Source organism: Hemicordylus capensis, chromosome 3, assembly GCF_027244095.1.
Source record: "Hemicordylus capensis ecotype Gifberg chromosome 3, rHemCap1.1.pri, whole genome shotgun sequence".
Lineage (NCBI taxonomy): Eukaryota > Metazoa > Chordata > Lepidosauria > Squamata > Cordylidae > Hemicordylus > Hemicordylus capensis.
The window spans coordinates 281,757,321-281,774,581 of record NC_069659.1 but is presented as its reverse complement, the minus strand read 5'-3'; the positions used below and the strand labels follow the sequence as shown (position 1 = coordinate 281,774,581).

The 17,261-nt window shown below is 44.9% G+C and overlaps 1 protein-coding gene across 5 annotated transcripts in view; it reads left to right on the top strand.

The window, feature by feature from the left end:
• The window catches only part of SLK (STE20 like kinase), an 80,653-nt gene that overhangs the window by 37,051 nt on the left and 26,341 nt on the right, over nt 1-17,261 (top strand). For 4 of the 5 annotated variants that reach the window (XM_053305674.1, XM_053305669.1, XM_053305670.1 and 1 more), the window contains exons 9-12: nt 8,430-8,558; nt 10,158-11,612; nt 15,029-15,159; nt 15,975-16,098. In XM_053305674.1, the coding sequence (XP_053161649.1) occupies nt 8,430-8,558; nt 10,158-11,612; nt 15,029-15,159; nt 15,975-16,098 (1,839 nt within the window). The remainder of the gene's footprint in view (nt 1-8,429; nt 8,559-10,157; nt 11,613-15,028; nt 15,160-15,974; nt 16,099-17,261) is intronic. The other variant, XM_053305673.1, reaches the window with a different exon arrangement.

Below are 17,261 nucleotides of genomic sequence, written 5' to 3'. Positions count from 1 at the left end.
AAGTGGAGCATTGCCAAGGAAGTCTCGAAATGGAAACTTCTCAAAAATGAGGGGACTGGTAAAAAGGAAGCTGAAAGAGAAAGTTGGGAGGGTCAGATCATTTACTTAAAACCACAATAATAGAAGCTCAGTTGAAATGTATACCAACAGGTACCACCACGTTCAGGAGGACATTAGCATGGCTAACAAGAGATGTCAGGCAAGATATAAAAGAGAAGAAGACTTTCTTCAGAAAAAGGAAGTCCTGCCCAAATGAGAACAGAAAGGACCATAAACTCTGGCAAAAGAAATGCAAGGAGACAATAAGGGATGCAAAAAGAGAGTTTGGGAAGCATATAGCTATAAGTGTCAAGGGGAATAACAAAAACTTATTTAAATATATCAGAAGCAGAGAACCTGGCAGGGAGGTGGTTGAACCCTTAGATGATGAGGGCATGAAATGGGAGGAAACTGACCATATATCCTCTCCGGAACTGAGCTGCTTAGGTTTGGAGGCTGAAGAACTGGGCCAATTTGAGGTGATGAGAGAGGATGCTCTAAACTGTCTGGAAAACTAAAAATTAACAAATTGCCAGGGTCAGGTGGTATCCACCCAAGAGTTCTGAAGGAACTCAAATGTGGAATTGCTGATCTAGCAAAAATATGTAACTTGCCCTTACAAAATCAGGCTTTGTACCAAAAGACGGGAAAGTAGCTAATATAAGTCCCATTTTCATAAAGGGATGCAGGGAAGATCTTGGAAACTACAGGCCAGTTACCTTAATTTCTGTGCCGGGTAATTTATGGAAAGCAATACTTAAGGACAAAATTATTAAACATATAGAAGAACAGGCCTTGCTGAAGAACAACCAGCATGCTTTCTACAAGGGCAAGTCTTGACTCACTGACCTTTTGGAGTTCTTTGAGAGTGTCAACAGGCATGTGTAGAAAAGTGATTTGGTTGACATAGACAGCTGACACTATTTAGTGTAGTGAAATCCAAAGTGGATTGTGAGGAGTTCCAAAAGTATCTTTCCAAATTGGGTAAGTGGGCAACAAAATGGCAAATGTGGTTCAATGTAAGCAATTGTAAAGTGATGTATATTGGGGCAAAAAAACCCCAACTTCACATAATCACTGATGGGGTCTATGCTGTCAGTGACTGACCAGGAGAGAGAACTTGGGGTCATGGTGGACAGCTTGTTGAAATTGTCAACTCAGTGTGCAGCAGCTGTGAAAAAGACGTATTCCATGCTAGGGATCATTAGGAAGGGGACTGAAAATAAAATTGCTAATATAATAGAGATCTGGATCGAGATCCGTCTATGTCCATAAGAATGGGGTTCTGTGCCAGCTCAGGAGTCATGCGGTAGCCATGTCTGAGCTTGTCGAAGTGCCCAGGCCACGCCCCCATGCTGAAGCGTGCTATTTAAGGCAGGGCCATGGTGCGAAGTCCCTCAGTTCTTTTCCAACCACCTTGTGTTTGGACCTTGGTCTGCTGCCTCTGTAGTCAGAAAGTTCCTCTGTTCTCTTGTTCATCCTTTATCCTGACTGATTTTACTGGACTTTGACTTGGACTGGTTGATGGAATACGTTTGGTTTTTGACACGGAATGGTTGACGGTGATTCTCTGGCTCCTGACTCGGACTGGTTTTCAGCAACCTTCTGGAGTTTGACTATGGAATGGACCTGACTTGCAATTATGGCTGAAGAGAAGAAGTCATTTAAATGGTGTGAGGGTTGTAGGGCAAAACTGCCTTCCAAGGCCATTCATGACCTATGTCTGTTGTGCCTGGGGGAGGAACATAATGTATCCTCATGTAAAATATGTCTGTCCTTCTCAAAACAGACACGGAAGAATTGGGCACTCCGCCTTTGGGTGGTGATTTATGATGAGGTGTTGAGCCCCTCGACTCCGGGCACTCCTCGGCCTTCGGCATCTATGACGCACTTGACACCTACTCAGAAATCGACATCGAGACCTTCATCGACATCACGCAAACATAAATCTTTGGGCCACGATCCCACAAAGATCGTCTCGACATTGAAGAGTGCTCAACATCGGGGAAGTATTCAACATCGACAACAACCTCAAAACCCTCGGAGTTGAAGTCTTCTACTTCTACTTCTTTGTCTTCGAAACCGACGCGCCATTCGGATGAGCATGGGAGGTCTTCGAAGCGTCGCAGTACTGACTATGTCTCTTCGCCCAAAGACAAACATTGGAGACATCGGGACAGTCCACGGGACTGTACACTATCGCCTTCTTTGGCGCAGCCATCAAAGTCAACGTACACTCGACCTCCTTCGACGTCTGCACCCCCAGCATCAAACGATCCTACGGTGTCAACATCTTCCTCGGTCGTGGTCCTTTCGGTGCTCCTAGGACAGTCGACGTCAATCGATACCGAGCAGCCCTCGGTGGATGTTGCTCTTTTGACATCGATGGTCAATACTGAGCAGCCCTCAGTGGATATTGTCCGTTCGCCATCGACGATGGTCAGTACCGAGCCACCCTCAATGGACGTTGGACGCCTGTTTCGATCCCAATGGCTAGCGCTCTCTCTCTCCAGCTCCAACGCCACTGGCTTCTTCTGCTTCTCCCTCGACAGTGCAGGCTGCTACACAATTGCCTTCAGCCTTACATACTCCTGTCCTCTCTGCTTCAACGCAAGTAACCCCTCGGTACTGAGTTACTAGCTTTCGAGATAATCAATGTCGATGTCGAGGAAACCCTGCTGTCAGCTACGCGTTCTCTGCTTTCTCTATTGGACTTGTCTTCTAGCATGCACTCTGCCTCAAAGTTTAAAAGCTTCCTTCCGGTGGACCTCGAGCCTGTCTGACAGGTGGTGGTCACTGCCACAATACATACAGTTCCACTGTTGTTGGCGAGCCACTTTAAATATCCAACTCCCTGACATTCTTGCGGGTACCACCATCCCTCTCTGGGCACCTCTTCCCCGGATGCCCCTTATGGGGGCGAGAGCAACAGGCCTTGGAGACCCCGACACCAGCAAGGGATTCTTGTCCCAACCCTTCTACCATTTCTGTGGCCACTCAGACCTCTCCCCTGGTCTTCGTCCAGTGGGTGTAACAAACTTCTACAGTTCCTCTTCACTCGGAGTCAATGCAGACAACTCCAGTACCGTCCCCTCTTGTTGCATCTGGTACCCAGACTGCCCCTACTCTAACGGAGGATGCTGGGCCACCGCCGGGCTCACCTTCAGAGCATTATGGCTCGTCAGATTTCGAGTCCGACCCTGAGGACATAAGCACAATTGTGGACCCGCCTACAGCTGTAGCACCAGTGACTTATGTTTCCCCTAATGATGAGCTCAAGGCTTATCATAAGCAGATTCGAGCGATGGCTGATGCTCTTGGTCTGGATGTTCGCTCCCACCTGGCCACTATAGACGATCCAGTGTAAAATTTTATGCTGAAATCTCAGTCCACTGCCCCTGTGGCCTTGCCAATGTTGCCTGTCATCACCAGGGCTGCCAAGTGTGCTTGGGAGGTGTTGCACACCTCCACTCTAACTTCAGAAATATTGGAGAGTCTTTACAGGGTTCAGGATAAGGACAGTGGTTACCTCCTGAAGCACCCGGCACCTAACTCCTTAGTGATGGATTGTGCCACGCCTTCTAAAACTGCCAAGCAATATACTGTTCCTCTCGATAAGGAGGGCAGGAAGTTAGATCTACTGGGAAGAAAGATCTACTCAACGCCCTGTCTGTCAATCAAGGTGGCTAATTATGTGGTCTGCACGGCTAAATATGTGCATGGCCTTTGGGAACTTTTGGAAAACGATCTTGACTTACTATCCTTTGAGGACTTTAAAGCCAAGTTCCACCACACCCTCGAGAACTCGAGAGAGCTAACACGCAGGCAACTTAGTATTGCCAAACACCTGGCGGAGAGTGAGTCTTGTGCAATGACAGCAGCCATCACATTGAGGAGACATGCCTGGTTAAGATCTACAGGTCTCCAACTAGACATGTGGGATAAAATAGAAGGGTTACCCTTTGATGGCACCTGTATCTTCAGTGAAACAACCGATGCAACCATGGAGCAGCTGAAAAAGTCAAAGTTTACCGCCAAGACTTTTACTTCGCATCCATCTACTTCAGCGACTACATCAAAATTCCGCAACAGCTATGGCAAGTTCCATCCCTCTTACCGAAATCAGGATCGGTGGGACTTCAGGAAACCTTACTCTACTTATCAGCGCTGCCCTTACCATCAAAAGGGAAAAGCTCCTCAGTCCCAGCGCACAAAGTCGCAGGACATCCAGAAGCGTCTTTGAAATTCTGGATCGCCCATCGACACCACTCAGCTCCCCTCTCCTGCCAGCGGGGGTTCTAAACATCTGCTTTGATGGGTCATTCCATCCTCCCGTCCCAGCCTATCATCAAGTTGGCAAGCCATGCCCCCGCATGGCACCATATAACATCGGACCACTGGGTCCTGAAGATTATAACCGCTGGTTATGTGATCGAGTTAAGGTCCCTTCTGTTGTTCCTCCTTCAATCACACTCCAACAGGAGTTGAGGGAGCTTTTAGAGAAAGGGGCAATTGCTCCGGTGTCATGGGCAGACAGGCGGGACGGGTTCTATTCCTGGTATTTTCAGATCCCCAAATGGGACGGAGGCATTTGGCCCATTATGGATCTCCACTGCCTGAACAAGTTCATCTGTGTCAGGAAATTCCATATGATGGCATTGCAACAGATTCTTCTGCTGCTCCAGGGAGAGAACTGTCTTGGAACGCTGGACTTAAAGGACACATATTTTCATATCAATATCATCGCAAATATCTACGATTCACCGTGGGCCACCAAGTGTTCCAATACAATGTATTGCCCTTCGGACTGTCCACCACCCCAAGGGTTTTTACAAAATGTATGGTGGTGGTGATTGCTCACCTGCAGACCAGAGGGGTCACTGTCTATCCTTTTTTAGACGATTGGCTTCTGGCCGCAAGGGACAGAGACAGGTTACTTTTGCACATCCACTATGTACGGAACCTGCTTCAGGATCTGGGCATCCAAATCAATTGGAAAAAGTCCCATCTAGAACCTCATGGCCTCTTACATAGGGGTGATTCTCGATACCACGCAACAGAAAGCGTTCTTACCGGAGGACAGATACGCTTGCATTCAGGACCTTGTGTCGTTTTCCCAAAAACCCTTACAGCCGGCCCAATCAGTACAACGCCTGCTGGGCCTGATGGCTTCCTGCAACACAGTCACAAGATCCAGGGGAGATGGTCTCCGCTCCAAGCCCAGTTACACATCAATTTCTTGGAGCTCCTGGCTGTGTACCAGGCCTTACAGGCTTTCATACCGATCCTTCAGGGCAAAGTCGTCCCAAGTCTACCTCGACAATACGACAGCACAAGCTTATATTGATCGTCAAGGGGGGTCAGTGTCATGCAGCCTATGTGCCCTCAGTGTACAGTAATGGCACTGGTGCATTTGGCACCAGATTTACCTGGTGGCTGTGCACATCAAAGGGCTAGACAACACCCTGGCAGACGACCTCAGCCGGATCTTCCTACAGGACCAACAGAACAAGTGGGAACTTCAGACAGAGGTTATAGCCCTTTTCTATACCAGTGGATGAGACCCACCATAGACCTCTTTGCTTGCTCCGCAAATGCGAAATGTGCCCACTTCTGCTCCAGAGCGGGCCGTGATTGTCGGTCTCTGGGGGATGCCTTTCAACTAGATTGGTCCCTGGAGATACCTTACATGTCCCCCCCCCCCGCCATTAATACCTAGGGTGGTGGCTCGTCTACTATCCAATCCGACCAGTTGCATCCTAGTGAAACCATGGTAGCCAAGGCAATCCTGGTTTCCACAAGTACACAGACTGGCAAGGAACTGCTACAGATACCTGCCTTGCCGTCTTGATCTACTCACTCAGGACAGTGGTCCCATTCTGCATCCAGACATTCACACCCTCCACCTGACCGTCTGGCGGATAATCTGCTGAATCACATTTTGCTCAATCAACGTAAGGAATCCACATGTTGAAACTACCTGAGTAAGTGGTGCAGCTTTAAAGCCTATGCATGCTCCAGTGGACTTCTGCCTAAACGAGCTTCAATCCACAAGTTTCTTCGATACGTCATGTCTCTTAAGTCAAATGGACTGGCCAACATGTGCTCACAACACCCAAGGTGAGATGGGGAAACACTATTCTCACACCCAATGAGTAAAACCTTCCTGAGAGGCCTCTCACACGTTTATCCTCCGGTTAAACCTCCGGTGGAGCCCTGGAGTCTGTCATTAGTACTGTCATCATTGACCCAGGCTCCATTTGCGCCCATAGCCTTGTCTTCTTTGAGACTGGTTTCTTGGAAGGCTGCTTTCTTGATTGCCATCACTACAGCCAAGCGTGTGAGTGAACTCACGGCTCTCAGGGTGGACTTTCCCTATATGATTTTTTACCCGGACAAGGTCTGGATGCGCGTGGATCCTTCATTCTTACCAAAAGTAGTGTCTAATTTCCACCTGAATCAGGATATTATCTTACCAACCTTCTTCAGGGACCCCTCCACTGCTTTGGAAAGATCCCTGCATGCTATGGATGTTTGCTGAGCTCTCCTGTTCTACATGGCACGGACGAGGACCTTTAGGTCATCAACGCTTCTCTTCATATCCTACAAGGGCCCTACAAACAGCTCCCCGATCTCTAGACAATGAATGTTGAGATAGCTTGTTGAACTTATTCTGTTTGCTTATAAACTACAGAACAAGGCACCGCCAGAAGCTATCAAGGCCCACTCCACCAGGGCATATGCTTCCTCCTCTGTACACCTTTCCGGGGTGGCTTTTGTGGACAGCAGCCACCTGGTCCTCAGAGATGCCATTCATTAAACACTATGCGATAGATGTGTGCACTGCTGCAGAGGCAACCTTCGGGAGAAATATTGAAACGGGTATTGCAATAGCTACTACTGCTCCCTCCTCCTTTTTGGAGCTTGCTAGACACCCATTCTTATGGACATCAATGGATCTCGATCCAGATAAACAGGTCGCTTACCTGTAACTGATAATCTGGTAGAGATCCATCGATATCCATAAGACCCTTCCGTCCTCCCCTTTGCAGTGGTGCTGCCTCTGTATGTACAGGTGTGCTGATGTGCGTCTTTGCCTTAGGCTCTCGCGTTGACTATGGATGAACTTACCGGCTTTCCTGGATGGTCATCCTCCACGGTAGTGGTCCAAGAATTGAGGGACTTCGCACCACGGCCACGTCTTCAGTGTGGGGGTGTGGCCTGGGCGCTTCGACAAGCTCAGGCATGGCTACCACATGGCTTCTGTTTAGGCACAAAACCCCATTCTTATGGATATCAACGGATCTCTACCAGATCATCAGTTACAGGTAAGCGACCTGTTTTTATACAAATCTATGGTGCAGCCACACTTAGAGTACTGCAGACAGTTCTGCTCACTGTATCTTAAGAAGATTGTAGAACTGGAAAAGGTGTGGAAGAGGGCAACCAAGATGATCAAGGGCCTGGAGCACCTTTCTTATGAGGCACGGCTACAGCATCTGGGGCTTTTTAGTTTGGAAAAGAGTCAACTCCAGGGAGACATGATAGAGGTATATAAAATTATGCACGGAGGCGAGAGAGTGGACAGAGACAAATTTTCCCCCTCTCTCACAACACTAGTACCAGGCATCATCCCATGAAACTGAAGGCCAGGAAATTTAGGACCAACAAAAGGAAGTACTTTTTCACACAGTGCATAATTAATCTGTGGAATTCTCTGCCATGGGATGTGGTGATGGCCGCTAGCTTGGATGGCTTTAAAAGGTGCTGAGACAAATTCATGGAGGACAGGTCTGTCAATGGCTACTAGTTTTGTGACTGTATGCCACCTCCAGCCTCAGAGGCAAGAGGCCTCTGAATACCAGTTGCAGGGGAGCGACAGCAAGAGAAAAGGCATGCTCTCACCTTTTGCATGTGGGGTTCTCAGAGGCATTTGGTAGACCACTATGTGAATCAGGATGCTAGACTGGATGGGCCTTGGCCCTGATCCAGCAGGGCTGTTCTTATGTTATATTCAGCTAATTTATGAAGGATTGAGAAGCATGATGCTCATTTATCTGCTACAGTGCTGTAACTGTGAAAGTACCAACAGCAATAAATGTAGTCAGGTGAAATTAACTTTGTTCCTTGTTGCTACATTTTGAACTCCAAAACACATCAGGTATAAGTTGAAATGTCTATGAAATAGGGCCAAGCAGAGAGTATGACACTGCCAGAAGAACCATCTGTGCTTCACCCATGCAAAAGATACAGAAATGTCCACCCAATCAAGTTATTGTTTGTTTTGATCTACTAAATGCAATGGGGACCCATATCCAAATTGTAAAATATACAGCTATTAGATGGCTTTCAATTTTGTTTGAAATTGTGTGTGCTTTTTTAAAAAACAGCATCCATTTGTTACTGTCGCTTCCAATAAACCAATCAGAGAACTGATTGCAGAAGCTAAGGCTGAAGTTACGGAAGAAGTAGAAGATGGGAAAGATGAAGATGAAGAGGAGGAATCTGAAAATTCTCTGGTGAGTTATAACGTGTGTGTGTGTGTGTGTGTGTGTGTGTGTGTGTGTGTGTGTGTGTGTGTGTAAAATGCAGCTGACATCCTAGCAAAGTGTGCATGCTTCAACTTGCATGTGTGCTGTTGCACAAAAGCCCTAATACTCTCAAGCACTGCCCGTGCTCTAGAAGCACTCTGTGCTTCTAGAGCATGGATTGCTGAGAGTTGGCAGTGTGTTTCTCATCTTACAGACTACTTCCTAAGTGAAGGCAGCACTTGGAAATATTAGGGCTCTAGCACAATAGTGTCTATGCTATAGGATGGTGGAGTTGTGTGAGGGCTCCTGCTATGTGGCCACAGAGGTTCAAAGAATTTGAAGCTCACTCGGTTAGGATGTCAGCAGTGTTCCCTCTAATTTTTTTCATCTGTATGTGGAATGAGTTTTGTTCTGAGTGGCAGTATCAAGGCAGTAAATGCACACATGCATTTAGAGCGGGGCCTTTATGCTTCAACCTGAGTGGGATCTAAAATTAACTGAGCAGACATCAAAGAACTTGTGTGTGTGCACACATGCGCTTGCCTTAGAGGGAACACAGGATGTCAGGCATGTATATTAAGTTATATTGTAGCCTAAAGCAGTTTATTCATTTCCATTGACCTAATTTCCAAGTAAGTGAGCTTAGGACTCCAGCATTAATTACCTTTGAAGCTTTCTGACATGCTTTCTATTGTATAATGCAGAATTTTCATTAAGATGCTGAAGTAAAAGAAAAGTGGAGAGTAGATAGGTTAAACTTCTTTTGAGCATATAGTTTAAAGTATTCCAAATACATTGAAAAATGGTCTAATGGTAGACTAACTTGTAACTCAATAGATAGTGAATATAGACTAGAATACATAATCATTGCTCAAAAGATGAATATATAATTATGATTTTTCTGTTTAGTACATTATACATTTGAACAAATGGTATTTAGTGGCCTTCTAGGACTCATGGGATTCTGTCAAAGAACCATGAGTGATGTTCTCCTTGCACAGCAGAACCTTTCCACATTTTCTTTCCAGAGCTTCAGATATTCCCCCATCCCCTAGAAAACTGCTCCTGAAGATCAGGGAATCCTCTGGAATGGCAAGGAATGTGGGGAAGGGGACTGCAGCAGGGGAAGGAGAACCATCAGAAATTAGTCTTCCTTCCTTCCTCAATGTTCAAGAGCAGAACTGCCTTGCATTCGCACAAGGGACTTTGCAGAATCCCACCAATGTAAATGGAATTCCACTTAGAATTGCAAACCGTGCTGCCCTCAAATTACCAAAGAAAAATGCCTTGTTAGTTTTAGCTCTTTAAAGGTGCAGGATATTGAAGAAGTATTGGAGACTCAAGTTGCGAGTGTGGATTTAGCAAGGTACCTTAGCATTTGCTCATCTTTTATGACCCATTTGAAAAAGGATGGCTCCTAAAATAGGTTAATTTGAAATTAGTAAGATTAGTAAGGAATTAGGGCAGAGGCTCCTAAATGATCAATGACAATAAGTGTAACTGTGCTTAGGTGGCTATAAAGTTAAGATTACTGATTTTTAAAACTAGAGTGTATAACTAATAATTTTATTTCCATTTCCATTTCAGCAGCTGCCTCCAAATAAGCGTGCCTCATCTGACCTCAGCATTGCCAGCTCAGAAGAAGATAAACTTTCACAGAATGCATCTATCCTGGAATCTGTTTCTGAAAAAACAGAGCGTACGTCAGTGGAAGAGACTAGTACTAAAACACTTGAAGATGAAAAAACAAATATTGAGCCTGACAGAACTGAAAAGGAGAGATCCACTACAAGCATACTACATGAAAATGCTGAAAAACTGCAGAATGGATCTGTGCTGCTGGATGAAAGAGAGGAAGCAAAGAAAAGTGGAGCTGAAAATAATATTCAGAATGCAGTATTAAGTGAAGGCACTGAATCAGGGAAAGAAGGAGAGGAAACTGACAGAATAGCATCTGAAACTGTTACTGAGCCCACTTTGACAACAGAGAAAGAAAATGTAACAAATAAATTAATAGTTGAAAACAAACAAAAAATAATACCTGAAACTGAAGACAACAGTGCTGAGATCACAAAAGCAAAAGAGCCTGAGGTGAATGAAGAAAAAGGAAGTAGCATAGACCTGCAAGGAAGTAAAGGAGGGGAGGGGATACCTTTAGAAGGGATTAAAGAGGCTTTGGAGTTACAAGAGGATAATAAAAGTGAGGAGGGTGGCCTGAAGGAATCTGAAGTTGAGAAAAATGTGACTGTTGTTACTGAGGAGTCTCATGTAAAAGGTACAGATGAATCAGTTAATGAAATGCTGGCACAAATGATAGCCGTGGATATCAGCAATGTTCAAAAGACAGACAGTGTTAAGGAAGTTCTGATCACTGATGCAGATAAAGTGCTTGAAAGTGCCCAGGAGCCAACAGAGAGTATTACTGAGGATACTCAGGAGAAAGTCCCCTCTGAACCAACTCTTATTAAATGTGAAGTCAAAGTGATGGATTCTGATCAGCAACCAGTTGAGACAGACCAAGAAGATACTTGTAAGGCAAGTAGCACAAAGGAAATAGAGATTGGCGTGACAGAAAGATTAGAACAGAAGTCGGCAGAAAGCGACGCTAAGCATATTCACGAGGCAAGGAGAACTGAGGAAAGCAGCACTGAACATGAGGGCAAAATGGAAGAACCTGGTCATAAACTAGAAAGCAAAGCTGAGGAAAACCACAAGAATAACATTCAAGGAGCTGCAGAACTGTTGGTAGTTTCCTGTGACTTACCAGTTAAAAATCAGCCTGATGATACTGCAGTGAAACAGCCACACGAGTTGTCTCCAGTACCCAATATTAGCATTAGCTGTGCTGAAAATGAGGTAGAAGATACATTAGGCAATCAAGGTGCTGTGGAAAACTCACGGGAACCTAATCTTGAAAGTACTAAAGAAAATGATACAGATTCAGGCACTGGTTCCACAGCTGACAACAGCAGCATTGATTTGAACTTGTCCATTTCCAGCTTCCTCACTAAATCGAAGGATAGTGGATCCATATCTTTACAAGTAAGAGTCAATCACAAACTGTTGTTTTAAACTAAAAATATGCACAGCGTAAACCAGTCGCAGGATCTTCTTGTACATGGTGTGATTCAGATGTAAATAATGTTATAGGATCATGACATGGGGGGGGGTACCTTCAAAGAACAGGTAAGGTGCTCCTTACCTTTTTGCCCCCTTCCTGCTGTTTCCCCCCACCAGCTCTTGATTTTGAAGGAGTGGTGTGGGGCTGCAGCGTTCCTTCCTGCAGCCCTGATCGGCATTGGCACGCACATGGCTGCGCTGCAGGAAAGAATGCTGCAGCCCCATGCCTCTCCTTCAAACTCAAGAGCCGGCAGGGAGGGGGTGAACAGGTAAGGAGCACCTTACCTGTTCTTTGAAGGCACCACACACACACACACACACACACACACCTGTGGCGACACTGTTGCCTCCAATTACCAGCCTTCTTTCCCCACTCCTCCCACGGGGAATAAATAACGCTGCATAGTTTTTATTTTATTGTTTATTTAGTTAGTTAGTTAGTTAACATATTTTTATGCCATCCAAAACTTATGTCTCTGGGCTGTTTACGAAACAAAATAAACAGAAAAATTAAAACATTCATTAGAACAAAATAACAGAAAAAAGTTAAAACATTACAGCAACTTAAGAAATTTTAAAACAGTGTTAAAAGTATTAAAACAATATAAAAGCCTGAGTGAACAGATTTATCTTTAAAGACATTTTAAAAGCTGTCAGAGATGGGGAGGCTCTTATTTCAGCAGGGAGCACATTCCAAAGCTTCGGGGCAGCAATGGAGAAGGCCTGTCCCCGCGTAGCCACCAGACGAGCTGTAATAATTGCAGACGGACCTCTCCTGATGATCTCAGTGGACGGTGGGGTTCATGACAAAGAAGACGTTCTCTTAAATACCTAGGGCCCAAGCTGTTTATTATTTATTTTATTTATTTATTTTATTTCTGTCAAATAGAAATGAAATTTCTATTCAAACAGCCCTTCTGTTTAGGGCTTTATAGGTTATAACCAGCACCTTGCATTTTGCCCAGAAACATATCGGCAGCCAGTGTAGCTCTTTCAATACGGGAGTAACATGCTCTCTCCAAGATGACCCAGAGACCAACCTGGCTGCTGCATTCTGGACCAGCTATAGTTTCCAGACTACAGAGCCCCTGGTGGTGCAGTGGTAAAACTGCCGCCCTGTAACCAGAAGGTTACAAGTTCGATCCTGACCAGGGGCTCAAGGTTGACTCAGCCTTCCATCCTTCCGAGGTCGGTAAAATGAGTACCCAGAATGTTGGGGGCAATATGCTAAAATCATTGTAAACCGCTTAGAGAGCTCCGGCTATAGAGCGGTATATAAATGTAAGTGCTATTGCTAAGTGCTATATAAGGGCAGCCCCACATAGAGCGCATTGCAGTAATCCAGTCAGAAGGTTACCAGCATATTTACCACTGTTCTGAGGCCATTTATCTCAAGAAAGCTGATTCGCAGCTGGCGTATCAGCCGAAGCTGATAGAAGGCACTTCTGGCCACTGCCTCAACCTGGGAGACCAGGGAGAGGCTTGGATCCAGAAGCACCCCTCAGACTGCGTACCTGTTACTTCCGAGGAAGTGTGACCCCATCCAGAATAGGCAGATCAAACTCATCTCCCAAGTTTTGATCCCATATGAGTACCCATCTTATCTGGATTCAGTCTGTTTGTTATCTCTCATCCAGCCCATCACCACCGCCAGGCAGGCATTTAGGGAGGTTATGCCCTCTCACGATGATGTTGACATGGAGAAAAAGATTTGGGTGTCATCAGCATACTGATTGCACCCTGCACCAGATCTCCTGATGATCTCTCCCAGCGGTTTCATGTAGATGTTGAACAACATCAGAAACAATACAGAGCCCTGAGGCACACCATACAAAATAACATACAAAAGATTTTGAAGAACAACAGTCTCCAAGGGATACCATCTGGAACCTGCCCAAGAGGTAGGAGCAGAACCACTGTAAAGCAGTGCCTCCCACTCCCAACATCCTCAGACACTCCAGAAGGATACTACGGTCGATAGTATCGAAAGCCGCCGAGAGGTCCAAAACGACCAATAGTCACACTTCCTCTGTCTTCCCCATTGGAGAACATCCATCAGTCCGACCAAGGCATTCTCCACCCCATAGTCCGCCCGAAAGCCAGTTTGAAATCAGTTTCCTCCAAGACTGTCTGGATTTGGGAGGCCACCACCCTCTCAATTACCTTGCCCAGAGACGGAAGGTTGGAGACAGGTCTGTAGTTGCTCAACTCTGAGGGATCCAAGGTAGGCTTCTTCAGAAGTGGTCTAATAATTGCCTCCTTAAAACAAGGAGGCATCCTGCCTTCCCTCAGAGAAGCATTTATAATCTCTATCAGACCTTCTGCAACAAACCCCCTGCCAGATAGTATAGGCCATGTCACCTAAGGGTCAAGAGAACAGGTGGTAGGCCTCACTGTTCCAATCAGCTCGTCCACATCCTCAGGAGTCACAAACTGGAACTGATCCAACCTAACCACACAAGAGGAGTCACTGGACACCTCCACATCAGACACTGAAGTAATTGTGGAGATGGACTCTAAGTCGACCCGAATACGAGAGATTCTTTGCACAAAGAATTCATTAAACACGTCACAGTGGGTAATTGATGGTTCCAGATTCTGATTCAAGGGAGGAGGGGCGCATACTAGCCCTCTCACACAACCCTGAACAACTCTGCTGGATGTGAACTTGCGGATGCAATACGGGCAGAAAAGAATTGCTTCTTTGCTGAACATATTGCCTGAGCATAGATCTTCAAATGCGCTCTATGTTGCGATCTGTCAGATTCGAGTCGAGTCTTTCTCCACTAGCGCTCCAGTCATCTACCTCACCGCTTCAGCCCCATTGTGGCGTTTATGCAAATGCAGTGTTTCTGATGTTTTTTTTAATTCCAGCCTCTCCCCCTCAGCGTTTCTCCCCCAAAATATGGTAATTACCTGCTATTGTTCCTGTGCCACTAGCATATACTGTTGACCAATGGTTCCCAACCAGGCTTCTTCCAGATGCTGCTGAACTACAACTCTCAGCATCTCCAGTCACAACTGTAGCTGGCGATGCTGGGAGTTGTAGTTCAGCAACATCTGGAGGAACCCTGGTAGGTAACCACTGCTGAAGACTGAAAATATCCAGTTAGGGAAACATTTTAAATCTATCTTCAGTTTATCTTTGTCTATGTTGTGAGAAGAAGCAAAAGTTAAATTAAGAACGTCAGAATAATGGTGATGTGTCTGCTGTTACTTGAAATGTCATCCTACTAGCTCACAGGTGGTGATGGTTTTTTTCCCCCCTGTGAAAAAATGTAGTCAGCTGGACAACTGTGTCTTATGCAGCTCAAAATAATGCATCGTCTTTTATTCAGGAAACTAAAAGACACAAGAAAACTTTAAAGAAAACTCGCAAATTTGTTGTTGATGGAGTAGAAGTAAGTGTGACTACTTCTAAAATAGTCACTGACAATGATTCTAAAAGTGAAGAGTTAAGATTTCTTCGGTGAGTTTGAAAATACCTATTCTAAATGAGCTCTTTTTAAACCTCTGGGAATTAAAGCAAGTAACTTCTGTCTCAAATCTTATTAAATTGCTTTTAATAATTGTATTAGTGTTTAGAATGTGTATACTGCTCTTCAATCAAAGTTCTCAAAGTGAATGAGAAGACTGAGCCAGTTTGGGACAAGGAATTCTCTAAGAAGAAATGCAAGGGGGAGACATCAGCAACAGCCCCTGGGAAGGATGCTATGCTGGGTTGAATAGTGACAGGTGCTGTTCCCCTGCTATAGATACTGGAGATCCACTATTTCAAAATTGCCTTTGTCAGTTAGCAGGGGTTAACTCACTGTGGACTATCTAAGAAAACGCTTACGCGCTCTCTCTCTCTCTCTCTCAGATAACTATAATATACATATACACACACACACTTATCTATCTATCTATCTATCTATCTATCTATCTATCTATCTATCTATCTATCTAAACTATAAAATAGCCATATCATTCTTTTTTTCTGTTCTGATTGACATTCAGGCTAACCCTCCAATGATGCACCAGGTTTTCCAGTGTGTGGGGTGGGGGGCAGCTAGTTTTCTGTAATCTTCCTCTTCCTTCTGCAGTTACCTCTGAGCCTCCCAAAAGTCTTCCTGAGGATCCCCAGTCCTTGGAGACTTAGTTTTAGGAGGCACAGACCAGATCATTGAAAACCTGGCATGTTGGTGGAAGTTTGTTTTGGATGTTGGCCACTGAGTGCAGAATTTTCACATCAGTCTGTCTGCTTCTCCCTCACAATACCACTTCCTTTCTCCTTCCTTTCAGGCGTCAAGAATTGCGGGAGCTACGGCTTCTCCAAAAAGAAGAGCAGCGAGCTCAACAGCAGCTGAGTAATAAACTATTGCAGCAACGAGAACAGATGTTCAGGCGCTTTGAACAGGAAATGACAGTAAGGTTTTGATATTTCCCCCCTCTTCTAGAGTATATAATTTGCAGACTTCTAGTTATAAGTTAACATAGTACTCTTAAATATTGTTCCAGGTTTTTTTACTAAGATATTTTCAAGGTGAAGGATGAGTTTCCAAAACATACAAGAAGCCATTTGAATGCCCTCCATCTTGACAGTCTCTTGCTCTCTCTCTCTCTCTCTCTCTCTCTCTCTCTCTCTCTCTCTCTCTCTCTCTCTTTATTTATTTTTCCATGTAGATTCACAGCCTAATGTTGTTGATTCAGTTCCATTGGGGGCTTTTTCTTTCTTCCCTGTGCTATCTCAGCCATTGTGGTGACAACGTGGTATCACACAGCCAATCACATTTGGAAGTGAGGTTGTTTGCGTGCGAGTATGAGTTTTTTGCCACTGTTACTTAAAAAGTATGCTCTGTATCTCTAATTCTTTGGAGGCAGAGAGATGCTCTTCTTGTTATACCAGAAATGCTCTGCTATTTCAGAGGTCAAATAAGAGTGAGCAACAATTATTGCAAAATATGTAGCATATCTTCTCTTCTAAACATGAAGTTTTTAGAAGCTGTAACTGAATTTCACATTATGCATGTTCTACTGCAAGAGAGTGTCCATGTTCAAGGAAGAAACTAAGCCTCTTGTAGTATTAGGCTTAGTGAGAAGTTGAGGATTCTTCTGCTGTTCTAAAGAAAATAACTATTAGATCTGGATTGTGAGCCATTGCACTCATGAGTGGGTTCTGCACCTGTGTGAGACCATTCAGGCAGAACTGACTAGCTCCTCGAAGCACTAAGCCCCACCTGTGCACATGGTGCACATGCTCAGTTTGGGCAGGCTAGCATTTTCTCCTCAGTTCCTTTCTGACCGCCATTGTGTTGGCACCTTGGACAATATGCTCCTCAGACTGGAACGTTTTTCTGTGGAAAGAAACAATATTCGCTTAGATTTTAATGTGTTAGGACTCGGACTGGACCAGACTATCCTTATTCTTAGTGTTTTGAACTTTTATCTGGACGGACGGTTTTTTCAGTTACAACCTTGAAACACTTCACGCTACTTGAGTATTTCCCCTTATTAACTTCATAATGGATAAGAAAAAGACTTTTAAACGCTGTCTCTGCTGTAACGCTAAACTCCCCTCAGCAGATGACT